The sequence below is a fragment of the Mugil cephalus genome, chromosome 16, assembly GCF_022458985.1.
Source record: "Mugil cephalus isolate CIBA_MC_2020 chromosome 16, CIBA_Mcephalus_1.1, whole genome shotgun sequence".
Taxonomy (NCBI): Eukaryota; Metazoa; Chordata; class Actinopteri; order Mugiliformes; family Mugilidae; genus Mugil; species Mugil cephalus.
In genome coordinates, this window is record NC_061785.1 from 22,895,056 (window position 1) to 22,919,354 (window position 24,299).

Sequence of the window (24,299 nt, forward strand, 5' to 3'; positions counted from 1 at the left end):
TCAATTCACACTCATGTTAAACACACACGTAACCTCAATTCAGTTGACAAAAGACATAATGAGAATAGCGTGACAAGCAGAAAAATGAGGATGCATGAAGAAGGCAGAACAGAGGAGGAGGAAGAGGATGAAAGGTAGATGAGGGGAGGGGAGAGAGAGAGAGAGAGAGAAGAGGTGAAGGAATGGGCGATGGAGGTAAAGAGGGTGGTGTAGGAGCTGCACTATGCAAGCCCTGGAGCTCTCGCGCTCCCCTCATTAGCCACAATGGTGAGCTGGGAGAGTGATCAAAGGCCGGGTGTGATGAAGCCGGGACACAGCTGTCACACTGTCACCGCCACACTGAGGCCGAGAGACACTGACACCGACTGAGGGACAGAGGGGAGAGAGGGGAGAGAGAGGGAGACAGAGATGGAACGCATGGTCATGTGGCAGATTTGAGATAAATGTGGATAGAAGAGAAAGTGGAGAGGTAAAGCTGAGAAGAGATGGGGGGAAAAAGATGATGAGGAGAAGAGAACGCAGCTTAAAACAAGACGAGGGAAAGTTATAAAGAAAGTGCAGGCAAGGGATAAGAGAAAAATAAGAGAAGAGGACAAAGAAGAGCAAAGATGGAGCACACATCACTTAGATTCAATCCAGTGTTCAACCCCCCACCCACCACCACAATCCCCCATTGCCTGTCTTCTCTCCATTGCTAATCATTCCATCCACCCAAAGAGATGAATGGAACACATCTCCATCCTGATCTCCCTCTCCCACCAATCTCTGTTACACTCCTCCTCCTCTGTCCCTGTCCTAATCACTCTATCATCGACCTGAAGAAGAGGAGGGAAGGGGTGGGATGTGATGTGACGGAGGGAGGGAGGGGTGTGGGCTACCTTCTTACTTTGGTAAATGAGAGACGGAAGGATGGAGCCCTGGTGGAATAGAAGAACGGAGCACGAGGAGGGAACTTAATGAGTGAGCCAAGGAGTAAAGGAGCGAGGAACAGAACAAATCGGAGGAAGAGAATGAGAAAGAAATAAGGAGAAGAGGGGGAGATTGGGCCCAGCTCATTCACATTCACTGAATCACTGGGAGAAGTAATGTCTCGAGCTCCCCAGCAGGAAGGTACGACTGTGTCAGTGGAACACAACGGAACAGAGGCAATACAACCAGGAGGTGTGAAAGTGGACAAAGAGCAAGAGAAGATGAGATTAGGTTCCAGCAATGATCTTGCGAAATTGTATTCACAATTTCACTGCTCTCCAAAAACTCTTTTGCAGTAATCTTGCAGCTATGCACGGTGTGGTAATTAAACTGTGGCATGTTATACATTTTACATCACTTCCACGGAGAACCTTCGGATAAGAAACATAGCCAGCATGTTGAAGTAATGTATCATCAATGCTGATAATACATGAAGATGAGTAATGGAGAAATTATTTCTTGTGTAATTGGTAATAGTAGATTTATGTAATTATTTATTTATTCATTCCTTACATGAAAGTGAACAACAGAATTTGTACATAACTGAAGACTACATTTTGAAATCAATACCTCCATGACTGGAAAGGAGCAACAAGACAAAAATACATTTAAACTTGTGTAAAATGCATAAAAAAAAATATCAGAAAATGTATTCGTACTTGCTTAATAATCTTGTCATATAAGATGTAGACATCAGATCGAGTTAGGAGGAGAGGCTTAACATCAAGACCGGAAGCAGGCAGAAATACTGTAGCTAGTCAGCCTTTGACCAGATAGCATTACACATTATTAGAGAGGTGGTTTTAATGTTGTAAATGATAACAAGAGTCACTGCATGAGTATTTTAACTATAAATTGCCTAAACTGATTACTTTACTTAAGTTATGTTTTAAATGCAAGACTTTACTCAGTTTAAATAGGCTTAACACTCTCTTTAGCAACAGGGCTGAATATTTTCTCCTTCCAAGCCAACCGATTGCCTAACAAGTTGTGTATCAATCAAAGAAGAAGTGTCTTGCCTAACTTAGAACCCAATTTCTCATCTTTTCTTAAATGAAGTACAATTCAGGGCGGGAACTCTCCCATCCTGGTCTGTTTAAAAAGATCATTGTGGCCCAAATGAAGTTTACCGTGGAGGCTCTAAGGGTAAAGAACTGGTCCAGGAGCCCACGATGAAATCCACATTGCTCCTCCTGAATCCTGTTCTTCTGGAAGTTAAAATTAGTTGAATTCTCCTTTCCAACACCCTGGTATACACGCTGTTATATAAACATGGCACTGAAAATGCAAATCAGCCAATCCAGCCCAACTATATCCAGTGATCAGATCCATGTCAGGATCTGAGATTCAGGGTCCAAAATCAGAAGTCATCAAATTTGTCAAGAAACTTGAGCCAACACCTTGGTCTAACAAAAACTTTAAAGCTTACCAGTTAAGTTTTTGTTCACCATCGATGGAAAAATGGAGTGGAAAAAGGACAGAGGCTTTAAGAGAGATTACACGGGGTCCTGAGTCACAACTGAATGTTTTGTCAACCCATCCAACTGGACCTCCTTCCTGTGCAGCATTTATGGTACTATCAATTATTTTCCTTCTTTCCTTCCATCATAATTTCTGCAGCCACTGGATGCCGCTGTCACGATGAAATGTAAACATAGTAATATGATTACTCACAAATAGCTCGCACAAATGGCCTATGGATTTATTTTTATGGGAGGACAATCTTGTTGCTTCATTACAGAAATATTCATTCATTCATTCATTCAGTAAATAGTGTACAGTGAACTGTATAATAACAAGGAGAACAAGATGTAAATTTCCAAGGTCCAGTCTTAATTACTATATTTGTATCATGATGTCTTTGTATATCTGATTAACCTTGTTACCAATCAAAGTGCTAAATCAACATTCTTGTGGAAAACAATAGTAATTTTACAAATTCTATGCAGGAAAAAAAGAGAAATCCCCCCTGAAGTCCACAATTAGACAATAGGATTCTTCTAGATTACTCTGCTCTCGTGGAGGGTGGAAGAAAGGGAGAAAGAGAGAGACAGTGAAGAGACAAAGATAAAAGGGCATGGGCTAGCCTTTTTCCTCAACTATTAATTATGACTGTCTCCACTTAGAGGTCAATTACCATAAATCAAAGTTAGAATAATAAGCCCATCAAAGCCTTGTGAAGACACTGGCCTCTCCGGTCTAATCACACAGCTTCATCGTGTTTTATGTTCATTACAACTGATTCCTCTCTTTCCCATGGGTATTGGTGATGTGTGACAATGTGGTCCAATAACCATGTCGCAGCATCAATTCAGATTTGATCTTAGAGTTCTTTATTATCAAAATAAAAAGAAAAAAAACATTAAAGAAGCTACAGTAATAGTTTGACAGCCTGCTAAAAATTCATTAGAACATTGCATTGCATTCAAATGACAGTCCTTAGTTACTGCAGGTTTTTCCTTAATTTAATGAAGCTATGAAGTTTTAATGGGATGGGAAAACTCAGACTGCCAGAAAAAAATCTTTTTGATAGTTAGTCTCACAATTTCTATCTTTTACTTCACAGTCTTGGGATGTCTTCCTCTTTAAGGGGTTAGTCAAATGATTAAGCCTTTCTCTTGAAAAAATGTATTGGGAGTCAAATTTGTCAGAGCAGGATTGAGGGTCAGGGATGAAGCTTTATATTCTGAATTCCAGGGTAAGGTAATGTCAAATGATTCTTGGTTAACATAGAATACATTCCACTGACTTCTGTTATTCTCCACTGCGAAGTTTGTAGTTTTTGCAATCATGTGGACAGCCCCAGGCAGACTTTCGTTATTGGTTGAGACTGCACTGCTCAATATTAGACTAAGCAACTTGTAGCCTTGTACTAAGCTTGTAGATTTATAAGTTGTTGTATACCTACTGTATAAAACAGCAAGTGGAGCTGATTTGGCTGCATCCGTAGGGGGTGAGCTGCAGCTAATCAGTAATGATGCTAATATGGGCTAATAAGTTAGCATATCAAGTGGGAAAGAGAAAGGCACAAGCTGCATTAGCATACTGAGAGCTAATTAGGAAGCTGGTGATTAAAGGGGAGACTAAAGCAGGGCTGAAAGCTGCATGAGGAATTCTTGTTTAGCCAACTATCTTAAACTGGGACAATGGTAGAGCAATGAACAAACATCCATCAGGACTCTGTCAGATTAGTTTATCACTACTGATGTCAAACATAGAAAGACAGCCAGGGATTAGCATTCAACAACACAGTTTTGCAGGTTGTTTTTGAGAAGTACAAGCATGCATACAGTTTCCACAGGCACAAGATGGATGAATTTATGATGTTGCTAGTCCCACTTGCCCAAACACTTAGACAATCAGACTAATAACCTGCTGCACAAAACACACAGTTTCATAGCTGGCTTCCATTACTTTTGAACTGATCACATGTTACTGCTCTCTACTTTTGGCAGGAGCGGCAGGAGTGGTGCATCATGTTTACAGGTCTGCAGTCTATCAAAGAGCAAAAAAATTGGAAAGACAACTCTATAATCTTTTACTTACATGACTATATTTACAGTGAACAATATACTGTTTGCTGAATCATGGCTGCTGGACAGCAAGAGTAAGGATAAGTATAGTTCTCCTCTAGTTACCACTGTTTTACCATCTGATGAGTTAATCTTTATCAACGGGCTACATGCCACAGGCATGTACACAGGACAGAAATGGAACAAGTAAAAGTAGCTTTTTAGAACCTGAGACAATAGACTTGTCTCTACATTGCCTTCCACATCTTAGCAGTGTATTTCCCCACCTTTCACAGCATATTATCCCCAGCAAGTGGAACTAAGGTTGAAAACAGTATTTGCCTATACACACCCCAGAAACATACAATCCAGTCATATACTTACCCTGAATGGCATTACAATGGCTTCTTGTAGTAGTAAGAGCAATCTTAATTTATGTTTTCTGGAAGTTTTTACCCATGCAGTATTGGCAAAATTAGGAACATCCTGTCTCAAAGTGGTGCTGAAACTAGTCAAACATTTGTTACTCCTAGACTATTTACAAATTATCTAATACATGTTGCTTCCCAGAGGTCTTGTTTACACATGCAAATTACACACACACTGTACGTACACCAAATACACATGTGAATTGTGTCATGATTAGGCACTGGATTTATTCAGTTTTGACAACAGTGTAACATGGCACATTTCCTAACTGAAAATGTAATCTAGCTCCAAATATGTGCTCAATATTTGCAATGAATGAAGTGTTTATAATGGAGTCCTTGTTGAGTCACTGGCCTCTCCTGTCTTATCATACAGATTCCTCATGCTTCATTACAAAGAGTTCACCTCTTTTTCATGGGTATTGGTGGTGTGTGACAATGCAGCTCATGCCACATCAACAATTCATTCATACATTCATTCATAGAACATAATGCAAGCTGACTCAGAAGGTTGTCCATGAACCAGAGAGTTAACAAACTGATACCCAATACATGGGCCACATGCCAAAGCATCCTTGAGCAAGACACTAAAACCCAAGTTGCTTCAAGTGTTTGGCACTTGTCTGTATGATGGGGTAGAGTTGTCATTGTGACTGTAAAGCTTTGAGTGATAATAAAGAAGGCAGAAAAGAACTATATGAATGCCTTTCACGATTTACTAATGCAAGATTTAAAGGACAGTGTAGTTGTAAGTCAATGAGTCTTGAGCTGCAGATGGCAGAAGACATCCTCTACAAAGTGCATCAACACTAACAATATGGCCAGGGATCCCTCTGTGCCAAAAGCTTTGAATGATTTACGTTACTAACTCACTTGTAGTCTGAGGTTGAACCTGACTCCGTGAATTAAACACTTGAAGTGTTTTTCTGTACTTTTACATATATATATTTCACTTGAACTTCTATTTATGTGGGTTTATTTTGAATGTCCCTGGAGATTGTTTCATGACGTTTTGGGGAACAAGACTTGTCAGGAGACAATGAAAGCTTTGATAATTGAACCCTTGACTTATCACCCAACGCTAACCAAACAGTTAGCCACCAGAGGAGATTCTCATGTCTGGTTGCCCAGGTAACATTTTTGTCTATTTCCCTATCATTGCTACAACTCGCTGAATTTCATTACCTTTCCATGGTACGGTCTAGGGGTTAAAATACTTTTTTTAAAGTCGACTAATATGTGTTGTGAGTCGAGTTGACATTGACTAGCCAATGACATCACACATAAAAACACAGTAGAAAGTAATGCTTTGCAACAATGACATTTATGTTCTTGACCTGAATACGTATTATAGAGTCTCATACAAAGGAGGCTATGGAGGCTTTTCTGGAAGTTTATTGAAGCTTGAACACTGGCTACTGTTGGCTGAAGCTCACGATAAGATCATAAACACTGTCAGCCTGAAAATAATATAAGTCTTTCACTCAGCAAACTCTCAGCCCTACCATAACTTCCGTCTCTCATGTGGTGCATTCACTGACATCAAGGACAAAAAACACACCATACAATCACAGCAACAATGTTAACACACACGACAGAACTGAACATAAACACATGACGTTATCAATACTATGTGTGCTATTGATATGTATAGTCTATAAAAAACAGCACCATCAATTTAAAACAACCATCCATGTCCCTTTATACTGCACTGATGCAAGACACAGACTTTACAATAAATAGAAATATTTTATTATCATTGTTTGAACCAAAACGCTTGCTCTCTATGCTTTTCTTTTTTTTTATGATATTCTGGGTCTTACTACAGAGTTAATATCATTATTATTGTATTATTGAAAACTGAACCATTTTGACATACTGCAGTTGTTGTTACAGCTTAGTGTTCTGTGTGAAAAAATATTAATAAAAGGAACACTGCTTGTAGCTTTGGTTTGCATTAACACACAGTCTAAACACTATAGACCTTGCCTGCTCTCGTCTTTACCTTGAAATGTGATTGACTTCATTTTGAATGAAACATCTATTGACTATATAGCCGAAGTTAAACTCACAAAACAGAGCTTACTGTCCTCACTTGAAAAAGCGATCCTCCTCTCTGTCCCTTCCCTTTAGATTTTCCTCCTTGACCCTCCTCTCTCACTCCAGTCTCAACTCCCTCACTGTTCAAACACTGGTGACTGTATTGGGCAATGGACTTTCCATTAAAACCTTTTGAATAACCATGAAATAGTGTTGCATGGAAGACTAGACGTTGAGTAAATATTCAATATGACCTTTTCCAAAGGCCCATATTCCAATAAATACTAATTTCCTGTTGATCTAATTAGCGCCTGGAGGAATTTGTCTTCATCAATTATTGAGTAAAAACAGGAGCAACTCTATGGTATGCTGTTGTAATGGATTTATTATGGTTAAAGGAGGGGGAGAAAGAAACGCTGGCTATTATTTATTAAGCAGTACTTTAATTGTGTTGAAACCACACACTGATGTGTGCATGACCAAAGGATCGGTGTAGACACGCTACAGAGACACATTCTCCCAGGCTTACATATAAAGGGACAGACTGAACATGTGTTGGCTTAACTGAAAGTTGAAATAAAGTGAAAAGGAATACAGACTTGGATATAAAAGCGTCAAATGCAATTAGCTGTTCTGTTATGTTTAACATGATAAAACAACAACAGATACACTTAGTATAGTTTATCGCTATTAATTTTTATTTCGGCATCTTGGAAAGCTTGCCACATTTCTTCTGTGGATTACGGCCAGAGTGTTCTCTGTGCTATCATGTAATCTACTCCTGGCTCCGTGATCCTGAGATCAAAGCTCTGGGGGAGCCATGCCATCTGTTACAGGATACATTTTCCCTCAGCATATATTTATTTTCTAATTATTTGTATCATGGCAAAAGTATAGCCCGACTGAGTGCCACATATCATAGTATTTATAGCCTAAACTAATTTGTTGAATGGGCCTGTAAAGCACACAGGACTCAACAACAAATACAAAAAGGACTGTACAAACAAACGCACACATGAAAAACATCAAGCTCAAAAATCAAATACAGAATTATGCAAAGGACATTGTATAAGACAAGGTAATGCATAACTTTATGACTGATCCCTCTTTAAATACATTTCCATTTGAGTTTAAATATCCAAAATCCATTTTAGATTTTTGTAGATTCAGACATTTTACAATTTCCAATATATGCATAAAATATTTGGAACAGGATAACAGTCGTAACCTAGGTACAGTATGTTTGCTTTTGCAGCATCACTCAGCTTTACCATGCTTCCAAAATTTTATATGTGGGTCTAACAAGGTCAGTGTATTTTGCCTTAGAAAAATGTTGAATATATTGTCCATTAATCGTAACATGAAACCCGGTTCCGGAAGTAAAGCAAAGACATGTGACATGAGTTTTCAAAACATGATGCTGTGGATTATAAATTAAATCACAACTGTGCAAGAACTTTCAAAAACAGTAGTGCTATCAGATGTAAATGTGACATATCTGAAAACATGGTTGATGACATTAATGTCATAAATTATTCACCTAAACTGAAACTCATTAGTAACCATTTTTGGTGACATCGCACACTACACATTTGGGAGTTTTATCACAGAAAATAAATTTGAAAATAAATGTTTAAGAATATAATGATTTAATGTTTGCTTGTTTCTTTAGGTCTAGGAAGACCACACTGACTAATACAACTTAATCAAATGATGATGTATGATGAATAAAACTTTTCCATTAAAAAGCAATTAGAAGTTTATTTAGAATAATACAAACAGAACTTTGACAGGTGCACAAAATTATTTGACAAACTGCATTCACTGGTGAGTGACACAGTTTTCCAGACCATAGAAAATACAGGCAGGATATTAATTGGCTTCTAATAGCACGCCCAGTCACCTGCTTTTTAATTTAAAAGTTTCCATCATTTTCTCCTGATTCCATTGACGATGGAAATTCCCACTGGGCAAGGAAAGGTTGATGAGGCGATTAAGACTTTCCAGCCAAATATCTTTGCTTGATATTAAAAGGGAGAAACAGGGTGAGAATGGAATTTTGAATATTATGACCACTGGAAAGAGACTCTACAGCAAGTCTGTGAGTTTGAATTGTTTGTTATGTTTGTTGCTTGTTCAGTAACGCACAGGCAATTTGAACGGATTTTGCCAGAACAGCTTTATTATATTATGTGCTTGCTTCCCCACTGCATAACGAATTCATCTGGCCTCTGTGAATGCTGGGATATATTTATCAGAGTAAATTAAAAAGAGGAGGAAGAAGTTAAAAACACCATGGACTGGCTCTATTGATTGAACGTGGTACCTTTATGGCTGTCTGCAATTTTTTCAATTAAAGCAAGCTTACAAAATATTGAAAACTACTTGACTTAACAACTTGACTAATATGACACTCCTTTTCACATGAATGGTTGCATAGAAACATCTGTACAGGGGATGTTAACTGAGCAAGTAGTCCAGTACACAATGGCATATACAAAACTGCTAAAAGAAGGCAACCATATGCAACCCAGAATGTCAGGATGTGGTCTGAGTGATCAGAACTCAATGAGTTCTCAGTGCATCTTGGGTGCAATCACACTTCTTCTGGTGGGGGACTTTGCGGAATGGTCCCACACAGCTCAACACCTCTAAGATAAAGGAACTGGCCATTGACTTTAGGAAGGCCAGACCAAGACCACAACCAGTCCTGCTAGAGGGAGCTGAGGTGGAGGCAATGGAATCATACAAATACCTAGGGGTGTGGCTGGACAATAAACTGGCCTAGGCAAAACACACCAATCACCTGTACGGGAAGATACAAAGCAGGTTGTACTCCTAAGTAGACTGCGGTCTTTGAATATCTGCAGCAAACTGCTGTGGGTGTTTTATCAATACATGGACGATGTGCTGGAGGGGCAGCACCACCAAGGACACATCCAGACTGGGGTAAACTGATCAGGCGGGCAGGCTTAATAGTCGGCACGAAGCACCACTCTTTGGTGACGGTGGCAGAAATGGAGACACTGGACAAACTGCTGGACATTATGGACAATACCAGCCACACTGTCATCAGCAAACAGAGGAGCCTGTTCAGTGACAGACTGTTCCTTCCTAAGTGTAGGACTAACACTCAGACTAAGACTCACAAACTCCTTTGTTCCTCAAGCCATCAGACTCTAGAACTCCTCACTCAGTGGGAGGAGGAAACAGGCCAGAGAGGACTGAAGGGAAGGAGTTGTGGTAGTCACCCACTGTGCAATATCTGATACTTGATATTTATTATTGGTAATTTAATCGGTTAACAGCTTATTGTATATTGTACATTGCCTATTCTATTTCTTATTTCTAATTCTTGTATATAGCTGCTGGAAACATAATTTCCCAGAGGGAGTCATCCCAAAGGGATCAATAAAGTTGAGTCTAAGTCTAAGTCTGAGTGTTGTGAGGCATTAGACTTTTGTATTTATGATTATTTTTATCACTCAATTAATCTGTCAATATATGTATTTTTTTGATAGTCAAGTAATTTATCAGTTATTCCTATTTCTGAAATGCTGATTAAGCTATAACTGAACTTTTACAAATAGGTTATGCAAGCATAATGGTGTCATATATCAAATGATACTATTCAACAAAAGTTCAGTTGTTACTTGTAGTTAGTGTAGGTGTGTTCAATGACTAGACACAACTTCAATGACTTGTGATTGGAAATGCATCAGTATTATCCTGTGGAGTATCACAGTCCCTAATTAAATTAAAACTAACATATATGTCTATGTGAGAGGAAACACAACGGACACAGGAAGAACATGAGAACTTCTTTAGGAGAGTCTTCTGGTCTTGTACTGGTAATTTTCTCTTATCACTTTCACATCAGAAATACCGGGTTGACATTTGATGTGCTTTCACATTGCCAGCAGTCCCGGTTCTGACCTCCCGCCGTGAGAGCTGTATGCCTGTTTTTTCCTCCCTCTCATATGTTATGTGTCAACAATCTCATCATTACACATTTAAGTGCCTCGAATCTCCTCTTCTCCACGGATGCAGAGCAGCTTGCGGATCTCACGGTCTTGTCAGTGCACTTTCATGGTAGATAAAAATGTGTGCCATATCCCTATACAAGTTTAATATAGACACAGTCGTGCATGTGCAGTTCACATTAAGATTACCCGGTGCGATTTCCCAAACATGATGTAAGGCTAATTAACCTAATTCTCCTTCCATTAACGATCGTCTAACAACACATTTGATTTGTTTAATTGAAGAAATGAACACAAGTCTCTGTCCTTCATAGATCAGCCTCCTATGGGAGTAGACCAAAACTTTGCTCTGTTTTTGAGCTGCTCGCAGCCGTGGAGCTTCTGCAATGACACTGATTGCTGGGTCATTTGACCCGGGTCACTGCATCAATGAGATTTTGGGGTGTTTTCACAACCGTAAAGTAATTGATGATTTAACTTTGGTTTCGGTTCATGTTAACATGGTAATCGAGAAAAATACGCCATGACAAAGTTATGATACAACCTCAATACTAGTGCTAACTTGCAGGACATTTTGCAGGAAATAATGAAACTGAAAATGACCTGACCTGGGCAACAACTATCTCCTCTAACCTTGCTGAGCTCGGCCATTTCATCCAGAACAGAGTCCAACGGTGTTCACACCAGTCCAAATGAGCTGATCTGAGGCGAAAACACTCCTGGTTTTGGATCAATAGCCTAGATGTGATAGCATCCAAACCCAACAGACTGAGGGTGGAGATTAATAAATAAATCATAACTTAACGTGTGAGATTCCAATGAGTGAGAGGGACTTCACAGCTCATTACATGCCACGATTTGGATCAATGTCCTCATGCCAGGGCAAACACACATCAGCACTGTTAGTCGTTCAGAAACAGGGGTAGGTAGAGATCCGTTAAAAACAGCGGCCAAATGATATACGTGCTTATAAGCATACAGTTCAAAACTGTGATCAGATCTTAAGTGGCTGCTCAAGGCTTATGTGAATTTAAAACAATTTGTGAAAACACATATCCCAACACTTAGGATGCATGTAGATACCAGGTCTCAACAGGGTTGGATTGAAAAGAAAACATGCTTTCTCCTCTATAAACACATGAATGTCTATACACTAAATCTGCACACATACAGTCACTGCAGTAAAGTACAGTTCAGCGTACAGTTTAAATGATGAAGCAGCAGAAGGCACAGATAAGAATCCAGCCTGACATTTATTAAAATGCTCTTCGCCTTGTGCAGCAATATTGGGACTTTCTCATGGAGCCAGTGGATGAAGCATAATTAAAAAGGTAATGGTGCTGGCAGCGGCCCGGTTGGCATTGCTCGAGGGCAGCCCAGTGCTATCAAGGCAGCCAAAAACGAGAGCCGATCCCTTTCAGCCCATCCTCCCACAGATTCTCTCTTCCATCTAAAGGCATATAATACCTTCAGCCCTGTTATGCCATCCAAGTGGACCATCACCGAGCAGAAAGGTGGAAGCCACAGATAGGGCCTTATCTCACAGTTTAAAATTTAATTGTCGTCTTCCCTCTGCTAAGTTTTTCCTCCACCTTCACTTCAATCTTTAATGAAGATTAAGGAGTTTCAACAAAGCCTTATCAACATGACTGAGGAGGAGTGGAGAGACTTAATCAGGGTAGCCTTCACACTCGCATGCACACACAGACACACACAAGTTACTATCTATGTGGGGACCTTACAATGAGTTATTCTTTCACAACTGAATGTCTGACCTTATACCCTTAAGGTAATTCCCACTATAAAGCAAATTTCTAACCATGGCAATATTAAAAAAAAAAAATGTCAAGAGAACACACTCTTTGGTATCCTTTGTGGAGTTTGGCAAATAGCCTTGGTGAATAGTCTTGTTTTTACACCAATCAGGCATACACTGATAGATGAAGTGAATAACATTGATCATCTTGTGGCTATACAATGTTGTACTAGGAAACCTTTCGACCTGGCATTCAGTGATGTGGGTATTACTTACTTACTTACTATTACATGTACTACCCACCTAGACCAAACCAGACACCCACTACAGAGGCTCCTCCCCTCAATCCATAGGACCCAAAAGGTCCCCACTAACAAAATTCTGTCACCAGATGCCACAGGACACCCTCAGAAGGTCCTCTGATGATTCATAACCGTTTTGGAGGCACAAAGGAGACAATACCACAATATCACAATACCAGGAAGGTTGTCATAATGTTATGCCTCATCAGTGACAATGGCAATCTACCCATTCAGTCGCACAAAATATACACACACTTGCTCTACCTGAGCAGTCCAAATTTACATAGACATAACCTTATTTGCAAGAGTCCAATCAATCTGCAAGGTCTATCTCAATACTACACAGCTTCATGGTCTCCTGACAGACAAACATCATAATCCATGGGGCCTCTTTGCTCAAACTAATTGTATAGGTTGTATCAATTATGAAATACTGGCATTGTCCATCTTGTTTTGCGAATGTTTACATATGAGACTGAATTGCACACACTTAATGCAAGTTGCATAAAGAATTTGATGGGATAATGGTGTATGAATCGCTAAAATGGAGACACTTTTAGATCTCAGTCAATCAGATGAGAGTAGACTCAAATGATACTGTAGATTCAATCTGAAATACAAAGAGCTGCAAGAGCAGGCCTAAAGTAAGGGTCCAAACCACACTCCACAGCATTAATCAGTTAGACGACACCCTTTTCAAATTATCACATACATTCACAGAGAAAGTATAAGTATACATACAACATTTGTACACACACAGAGACTGAATAAGGAGCAAAGGTTTCCATATTAAAGTGGCAACATAGATTGTGTGTGCCTTATTGATATCTAGAGAAGGGAAACAGCTATATTGGCATCTAAATGACTTGCAGCGCAAGTTTTCTCTTGCTCTTTTAAACGCTTCCCACAAGACAGAAGCAACATTCACACCAAATCACGGCTAAGTGGATGTGACATACAGGGAGATGAAGCACACACATTATTTTACGGGTATAACACTGTGTGTATTTGAGTGTTTATGTGGGTGTGCTCTTTGTTTTTCTACATTTGTTGGGTCCAAAATAAACAGGCGCTCACTAAATTCTGTCAATGGCTGATGACATAGATCCCTCTACTATGCCTTGACTCAATTGCTGAACCCTACTAAACTGGCAGTTTAAGTGAAGGTTAGGACTTGTGGATGAGTGTGCGTGTAAATATTTGTAAGACATTTATTTTTTTTTAATTTCCATTCCTTTCTGTTTCTGTTTCTAATCTGTAAAAAAAAATCCTTCTGTAGAGACGTACAGTAAGAACCTGCATAAATGTGTGTGTACCCTCCATACCTCTCCCTGTATGAGGTTTAAGGCGGCAATTGCACATTAGTTCACTAATAAGAGGCAACTCCGCATCTGCAGCAGAATCCCATACGGGTGTCATATGTAAAGTGCTTTCCACTGAGCAGAAATTACTCCCATCCCTCCTCTCTCTCTCTCTCTCTCTCTCTCTCTCACTCACACACACACACACACACACACACACACACACACACACACACACACACACACACACATACATACACACATGCACACAGTCATATATACACATATCTAGATGGCCAAGAGGGATGGAAGGAGGTGGGGAGAGAGAGAGAGAAAGAGAAAAAGAGAAAAGCTGACTTAAACATTTTTCTCTATTTTACAAAAGTAGCTGTGCTGTTGTCAACATGATGAATGAGAGAATAAAAAGAGAGAGAGACATATAAAGAGAGAGAGAGAGAGAGAGGGAGGGAGGTTGGGGAAGAACAAGTTTTAGAGGAACAAGAGTAGTGGAACTGTCTGACCTTAAGTTGTGACAGCAGCTGTTGAACACTTTCAAAGTAATATTCTTTACGTAATTAATGCTGATACTTTTACCTCGAGTGCTCTCTGTATGTGTGTTTATGTCACAATTTTGAAGGGGCAGTGCATCTGTGGAGTTGGTTTGTTGGTGTTTGTATGAAAAAACGGCAACCCCCTCAATAGAACTGAGATGCATTATGACGCAATGCACTTCGGGCGTTTTGTCCAAGTACCCAAGAGTTACCGTCATGCATGCGCAAATGGCCAGTTGATTCAGTAGTAACAGGGCATATGGGAAATTTGAGTACAAATAAACAAGAATGAACAGTATATAAAATATTTTGCACACTCTACAGGAAGGAGTTTTCTTTTCATTAAAACACTTCCAGTTTAAACTAGTACATCAGTGCGAAGCATACGTTAGTCTGGGATTCTGCTAGTACTTGGGGCTAACGCATCGCCCAGCTTGCGAGAAAACCAAGACAGAGACAGGCTGGCAATGCTGGCTTTGTCTTTTATCTTTGGCTTTTATCTAGTCACTCCTGCAACCACTGTTGCATGTGAGGGACAACACAGTTGCACCAACAATAAGAAGCGGTCTGCTCTCCTCTCAGACAATGTCAACAAGTTATTTTTTTTTCTAAACAAAAAGAGACAAGAAGTTGTTGTTTCAGGTTGTTTTGTAGAAACTTTTAAGGTGTTTAATAAACAAGTTAAGTATATATTCTCTTTTTTCTTGAGTCTGTTTGCTCATGCAAAATGAACTTGATTAATCTGGATTGAGAATGCATGATAATAATTTGTGATTAATAGATTAGACTAGATAAGATTATATATAATTGTAAATAAGTGCAGCTTTAATATTTTCACAAGAGATTTTTTTAAAGAACAAGAAATAGAGCTAATGCAAAATTTACCATGGAAGACGGCCTGAACCTTTTTTTTCTTTTTTTTTTTGTTTCAATCAATAATAAAATCAATTTTATTTATATAGCATCAATAACTAGATATTACAAAATCTGGTCTGAAACCCCCAGGGCAAGCATGAAGGTGATGGTGGCAAGGAAAAACTTCCTCCTTCTTTTAACAGGAAGAAACCTTGAGCAGAAGCCAGCTCACATGGAGGGACCCATCGGCTGAAGGCCAGCCGAGGAGAGGCAGAAAAGAGAGAGAAGAGAGCAGCAGGAGGAATGAGATATACATACATCTGTCGTAGATACATACAAGCCTAATCTGAGTTGAATTTGTGTACAACAAATGATAAAAAAAAAGTTGAATAATTACAGTGGCGCAGGAAAAACATCATGGTGGACGCAATCTGAATAAAAAGCTAAGTCATACTGGATGCTTTCTATGATAGTTCTACATCCTTTGGCCAAACAACCAGATTTAATTTACGCCTGTCCATACATTGCATTTGCCTCTTTGAGCCAGAAACCTACTGTGCACAAAACACCTTCAGCTCCACAATAAACTTGTTACATGCACTTTTATCCATCAACTGTCCTATTTGATAATGTACGGTCTTCCTTGTTATAAGTCACACTTTAGAATAAACAGCCTCTGTGTCCGACTTGCAGTGTACCTCCTCCTGCTGTTAAAACTGGCTCTCCCGCTGCCGTCGGTGTACCTTATTAGCTGCTGACACAATAGCCTCCTGCAGCTGCTCTTGTTTGCTAGCATTACCGCATTAACAGATCGTAAATAGGTACCAGAGCACAGACAGTGTGCCGGTACACATGACAAATGCGGTAGACACACACATGCTGGATAGAACTACAGAACACAAAGATAAAAATAAAAATAACAATTTCAAGCTAGGTCAGATGAGAATTATTACTGTTATTACTAAATAAAAGTCATTTTGTAAAGTCAGGCATTTAAAACACTAATGTCGTCCCTTCCTTCCGTAGATCAATAGCCAACAAGAGGAAACAAACACTGGAGGCGGTTCGCAGTCAGCAGCATAATAAGGCTTCACTTCTTTGCCATTTTTCAAATTTCACAGCACACTTACAAATGTAAATGTAAGTGTATCAGAGTGTGAGGAGGCGCCTTGAAGACAGCCAGAAAAAGACAAAGACAGGAAAGCTAAATATCTGGTACCACCTGCTGGTCAGAGTCAGAGGAGATGAAACACCAAGACATTTGCAGGCCTCGTTTATTCCTGTGAAATCGGGGGAGACAAATATAGAATGGAACAGAAGCAAACTGTTCACAAAGACATGGCATCAAAGCCAGCACTGAGCTCATTGTAGTTTGCTGTTGGAGGTGTAGATCACCTTAGAGTTCTCCAGCCTATTATAACCAGTAAAACAACATGAATATTCAATGTGAAATGCCGCTTTCCTCTGGACGACTCAGAGGATTCGCTGGCTGATTGTGATCCATGCAGCTGACAATCGGCCCATTGTAGAGGGCCATAACCCGGTGCTTGTGTGCTGATGACTGTGTGAGGCGGTGGCCTCAAACGGAGCAGTAATTGGACATTACTCCTGTGGAGAAAGGCTAAAAGCATCTCCGCCACTCTTTGTGCTGACATCCCTCTTTTACTCTCATCACACTCTTCTCCATTTCCCTTTGCTCTGGCTAGCACTCCTTTAATTGTAATGGCCTTTCTGGGAGTGTTAAAAGCAGCTCAGAGACACTGGACATCACTTTAACAAACACAAAGAGAACGTTTGTCATTTACACTACTCTGCTCTCGCCGTGTGTTTGTGTGCCTCCACAGTGGAAGCCAATGAATTCACACAGATCATGTGCAAATTGAGCCTTTTCACCCATTCCTGGTGGTAAATAAAAGTACAAACGTTTTGTCTGCAGTTTCATACATATGTACATCAGTGCGTCAGTGTGTTGGTTAAATCATCATCTCGGTAATCTCTCCTCTCCAGCCATAGATGCTAGTGTTTATCCGTGTTAATAATGTAAGGGGGTTTTAACTGCTTACCAGTTGCTTTGTGCTATCACCATTAAGGCCAAGCTTTAATTTTTAAAGAGGTGGAAACAAACTCGTATACTTCCACTAACATCAACAAATGATAATGGGTTGAATTCTACCAATCAGCAAGGCGCAATCAGCCCAAAGCAATCACTGTCAGAGGTACAGATTGGATTAGTTTGTCTGTCCAGGGATCAATCATCAGTCAATGCTCATTGTGCTGTATGCCCCTCTGCTTGGATCAAGCCAATATTTATTTTATTTTCCAGTGTACACTGTAGAAGTGCCCACCGTCATTTGCTGATAGGATATACTGTATATGACAAATGCAAAGCATAACAGAGCATTACATGTAATAATTTCGTGACAGGAGGAAAAACAAGTGCTTCTATTAACCTCTGGGCAGCAGAAGACCCCAACTTAATTGTATAGTTTTGAGAAGACAAGCTTCATGACACTTTACAGGGTTCTGGAGAAGTATCCTTGTTTAAAGCCCCTCAGAACTGAAGACTTTACAAAGGAACGATTCACTATTATATAATGTTAATGTTAGCACAATTGACAATAACACTAAAGAGAGGGGGTGGGGGCGTCAAGGAGGGATTATCAGAGACAAGAAGTGGATTGCATGCCTTCAACTATCCATTTTGGCTTTCACTAATTCCCCATAAGTTTCCCAACACAGACATGCCAGCCTATCTCTACCAGTCAAATCAGCCCTTTCGTTCATTTGGTCGAACTGAACGTCATTCACAGCTGTCCAATGGTTTTTGTTGTGATACCCTGAAGACCTACCATCACCAAGCAATGGCAATAAAACCGCTTTACTACAAAGAAACTCACAAATGACTAGCAAATGATAATAATGTATGGAAATAATAACAATAATGAGAATGGATCTATGCAATATCCAGGTTGATGTGAAATCGAGTTTAAAAAAAAGGCAATATCCGACACAGATTGGTACACATCAAACACTTTTTTTTATTTTTAGTGGCTCTGGAACTGTATCACCAACCTAAATCTCATCATGGAGCTTCAAAGGACCTGCAACTCTCGCCAACAATGATCATCTCGACAACTTTCCAATTCGCTGCTGTGTCAGTGTGATTGGGACACAGAGGCTTGATTGGGCCCGGAGCCGTGTTGACGAACACTGATAGAGGCTAAACCAGGCCAACCAGTAATTGATATTATAGAGGAGGAGGAGGAGGAAGTGTGCGTGCATGAGTGTGCGAGAGAGAGAGCATCTGTATGTATGTGGGTGCTAGTGTATCTATTTTAAATTCCTGTCACTCCCTCTTGGCTTACATTGATTAACTGATTTCTACTATAAAACAATTCATGAGCACGCTGTATCGCGTTCTGTCCTGTCCTCGGTGCAAAAATCATGGTGTAGTAGTAGTTAATTCCATGTTTGTAATGTACAAATATTCCACATACATCTTGATCATAATCCTTTTTCTTTGTGCTATGTTCTGGTAGAGAAACATACGTTTACTGAAACGTAATGAATCCATTTTGAGATTGTATACATACATACAATGTATATGATAGGATTTTACACAATGGAGTGGTTGGAGAGTCTGCAGAGGAACCTGATGGACTGTGTATATTTCCACAGATATAAGCTGGTTGTGATTGATCTTTCCTCTTCTTATTAGATTGGTATCGATGCGCCAGTAGGACAGATGGCCACACCTACAGCCAGGGTCACGCTTCAGAACCTAAAATTTAATCGAAATAATAATACATTTTTTATGATCAAGCTGCATGGAGGTTTGGAAGCGAGTGGTAAGTTGCAGTGAGCGCACAGGGTAACATTAGGAATGAGCATTTATAGCCGGCATTTATGAGTCTGCACTAAAACACACCATGCACGCAACGGAAACTGGGAAACATAAGTGCATCCAACCAAGGGCTTGGTCTCAGCCAAAAAAAGTCAACATTTTAACGGAAGACATTAGAGTATATCTCTGCTTTCAGAACGGCTCTGCGTGACCAACAACTGCTGCTATATGAACATATGAGAACAATTCCTCACCCACAAACACGAGAATTTTCTCATCCACCATCCCTTTCAACAACCCTGTTGCCTTCTCTGATAAAAACACAGTAGAGAGAACAAGTACAAGCACTTACATTTCAGATAAAAGCACCAAAATGACTCGCTGTAAATAATATTTCATTGTTGCTGGTGCTGAATAATAGATACCAGGGACTTAACTGGGGATATTTTCACCCCAACAAGTCTGGCAGGGCTGAAGGACCCTCTCCTTTTTTATTTCATTGTTACAGAGGAATGGAGAGGGAGTGAGAGAGTGGAAGGAGCAAGGGGGGGTGGTGGAGGAGAAGTGAAAACGAGAAAGGTGGATGGATAGATAGCTAGCTAGATAAAGAGAAAGAGGGAGAGAGTGTGCAGTGGCATGGCGGAGGCAGGCAGAATTAAAGAGGCTTTTTTGTGGCGTTTAATATCCATTCATTGGCTGGACTGCTGACACAGTGAGAGCACTGCGTTCAGGATTTATAGCCACTTCTAATGGGCATGCCCAGAACCAAAGCACTGCAGTCAGCACATTCTCCCTCTGTGCACACACACTTAAAAGACAGCCGGCTCTGCACACACGCACACACACGCACACACATACACACACACACACACACACACTTGCTAGCAGTGCAGTAGATTGAGTGCATGTATCAATAAACCCACTAACTGTGGGAATGTACAGATGTGGTCATGTGATTGCATGCAAAAGAACAAGAAGTGCACACAAACACACGCGCACACACACACGCACGCACACACACACACACACACACACACACACACACACACACACACACACACTGACCTGCCCAACTGGGGGTCTCCATGTACATCCAACTGGTCGGAGAGAAGAGACCTGTGCTGCCCTGTTAGACAAGCAGAGAACAGAGAGTAAAAGGTTAGCCATCAAGCACACATTTTACCACAGCTAGAGGGAAACAAACCATCCACAGAGAGATAAAACACAAACGTGATTCACAAGTCTGATGTTTTGCCCCACCAAACCTCTATCAACGCGCATTCCATAAGGTAGAGAGAACGTTTCAGTATGTCAGGGTAGCTGCAGTAGAATTTCTCTTTGCTGCAGTTTTCAGTTTCGGCACATGAGAATTCAATAATTCAGCTCATCTTTGAGGTCAGGTTTTTTTTTTGGTGTTACTTACAATATTACACAAACTTTGGTAAGTATTCCCAACAAAGAAATCACCAAGTCTAATTCAAGAGCCCTTCAACTACTTTCGGGAGGATAATCATATTTGGTTTGTACTGTAGCAGAAGATGAGGCGATGACTCAACTAAGGCTAATTTGGAATGTGTTGTCTTGTAATGCATTTAAATTAAGCTGTGTGCATAGAGAGGCTATTCTTATATGCCGTCCTTCTTTTCAATTTCAGGTAGACAACAAGTAATATCTGGAACATAATGAATATTTTCTGACACTATCTCCAGGCACAATAGGTTGTGTTTGGTTGTCCACATGAAAGTGCCACAAATCAGTTCTGGAACAAATGGAAAGAGAGAGACTGTGATAAGTTTCTGTAATGTCACAAAATTTATTTCCATCAGTGTTGCATTAATTTTTCTCCAAGATCTCTGCTGATGACGGGAGAGTCTGTGCAGTGTGCAAAGCCTTCTCCAGCACTTCCCAAAGAGTCTCAATGGGGTTAAGGTCTGGAGTCAGTGGTGGCCAATCCAGGTGTGAAAATTATGTCTCATGTTCCCTGAACCACTCCTGACCTGACCAATTGCAGCAACCCCAGATCATAGCACTTCCCCCACAGGCTTGTACAGTAGGCATTGGGTATAATGGGTGCATCACTTCATCTGCCTCTCTTCTTACCATGATGCCCCATCAGTCTGGAACAGGGTAAATCTGGACTCATCAGATCATGTGACCTTCTTTCATTGCTCCAGAGTCAAATCTTTATGTTCCCTAGCAAATTGAAGCCTTTTTTTTCCCAGTTAGCCTCTTTGATTAGTGGTTTTCTTAAGGCTACACAGCTGTTTAGCTCCAAACCCTTTGCATTGTAGGTTTGGAAATGCTCTTACTTTCACTATTAAACATAGCCCTGAGTTCTACTGTTGTTTTTCTTTGATGTAATTTCATCAATCATATGTGTTTAATTCATTAATTTTGATTTTCTCCATGAAAATTATGAAAAATTCACAAAATCAAAACAGTTTGCTGATGTACTGCAATAACACCGACAGGGCTGAAATTTAGAATTTCCAGGTGCCCCAAAAAGTTTTAAGCCAAATTTAGGAGTTTCTGCATTTTAAATAATTGCATTTAAAAGCTGTCTTCAACCAACCTCTGATGGATTTGTGTAATTCGACTTCAATTAATCATTTAACAGCAAATAAATGCATTGATTGGTATGAGTGATGATAAGAAGCAAGCGCAGAGTCTTCAGTTTTGGAGATTAGAGGTAATGAAAAATGTAACCCTGTCCACTGAAGAACTCCCAGAGATGAGACTGGAACGTTTAAGAGCAGAGATTATTGTTGCTTGTTTACCTCTTTAATATTTTAATTAATTTTCCATGTTTTCTCCACAGTGTTTTTGCTTTAATGTATTTATTTAAACTGAATGGTCTCATAGAATGTGCACTATCCGTGCAAAATAAGGTTATTCATAAGTCGGTTCATTTTCACCACAGCTGAACCTCTGTCCTCTGCCGGAGCAGTAGCATATAGTCAAAAACATTACATCTGGTACTGCAGCAATACTAAAATCACATACAGCATATTATACATTTAAGTATGCTTAGTGCTGGTGTGTTGGTGAGACACGTATTTTATATGCATTATGATAACTAGCAGGATGTAAGGCGTGCTTGCTGATTAAAATTTCAAGCAGCAAGCACAGAAAAACTATGTGACATTATGGTTGACATTAATCTGATCTATAACTATAATCCCTCAAGTGATTACACAGTGATTCGTTTTATACTGTTGATAATGTACATCTAAATTATAATTTAGGCCTGTAAATGTTGGTAAGTAAGTTTGGTCAGCAAGAAGAATAAAATATATATTTGAACAGTTAAACTAGAAAATATGATTAGATAAGTCACAGATACAAAGGAGAGTGAAACAAATAACCACCATAAAAAAAAAAGAATGACAAAACAAGTTAAAATATGAGAAAAGATAATAACAATGATAATAATGATAATAATTAATAATATAAAAGCTTAAACAGGTTCAGGTGCCCCAAAAGACGAAACAAAGCAGCGTGTGAAACAGTAATGAACCCATTCACAATAATGATCGAATTCATTCAGCAAACAATCGCAGATAGATAATTAGCTGTCAGCAGAATGTATAATGTCGTTTTCATCTCCTCCCCTGATGCGGCGGAATAGCAGACGTATGAGCACATAATTTAACAAATGTAGACAAAATGTCCATAGCTATCTGCAGCATTTATCCTCCTTAACACACACACACACACACACAGAGGAATGCACACCAACACACACACTGCTGGCTTACATTACAGACAATACAATACCACTGAGAATTCATATTTTCATTCATCATTAATTCATGCAAGTAGTCAAGTAGTTAATATGTTAAGTAACCCAAACCACACATGGTTCTGGTTATACCCTTCTGAACTGTCCAGCCTTCTTACCTTCACTGATATTATGTGTGTGTGGGGGGTGTGTGTGTGTGTGTGTGTGTGTGTGTGTGTGTGTGTGTGTGTGTGTGTAATAATATGTGGATAACATAATAATATAATATGTGATGAGTTGAGTATAATATTGACTTGTGTGTCTTTTTTTACCATAATCCTGATAAAATCTGAAATATACCAAAGTTAGCCTGGAAGCTAGCTCCACCCACAATATTCTTTATGGCAACCAATCACATGGTTTGGAGGGCTTTCTGCAGTGATGGACAGAAGACTAATAGTGAAGTAGTTGTACTCAGCCCTGCAGAGTAACAAAATGACTCTGACTGCTTGTAGGACTATCCAATTGTGCGCAGAGGGTTTTTTCTTTTTCTTTATCAATTAGTATTTAGTTTGGACATACAGCAGTCCCTGCAGAGCTTCGTAGCTTTAAAGCCTTGTTCAGTTAATTTTTTTAGCTTATACAGTTAAATGTCTTATGGAGAACCATCGTCAAGGTTGAGAGAATACCCCTAATGCCTTAGTGGCTTGCGAAAAAGGGATTCATATTAGAAATCTAATATCGATTTATTTGAGTGTACAGGCACTAGTAACCTCTGTGTCTGTGTTCTGTAAAAACTTCTAAAATAAATAACAGATGCAGGACAGTGGGTTGAGAAGAATTTTAATCTGCAGTCACTCTAACTGAACATCAAGTCCATACCAGATATGAGATATGTCACATATCATAGAAGAGCGGACAGATATGATGTCACCACCAACCACTTTTAAAGGTATCGCCTTCAAACTGCATGTAATTTGCTCAAGGAAAAAAAAAAAGGATTGCTTAATATGTGTGTCTATGAATGCTTTGCATGT

General features: G+C 39.6%; 1 protein-coding gene across 4 annotated transcripts in view; it reads right to left on the reverse strand.

Annotated features, from left to right (window-relative positions):
- rbfox3a (RNA binding fox-1 homolog 3a) overlaps nucleotides 1-24,299 on the reverse strand; it is a 440,273-nt gene that overhangs the window by 206,644 nt on the left and 209,330 nt on the right. For all 4 annotated transcript variants that reach the window (XM_047608701.1, XM_047608700.1, XM_047608702.1 and 1 more), the window contains one exon: nucleotides 20,607-20,667. In XM_047608701.1, coding sequence (XP_047464657.1) covers nucleotides 20,607-20,634 — 28 coding nt within the window. In that variant the 5' untranslated portion in view covers nucleotides 20,635-20,667. The remainder of the gene's footprint in view (nucleotides 1-20,606; nucleotides 20,668-24,299) is intronic.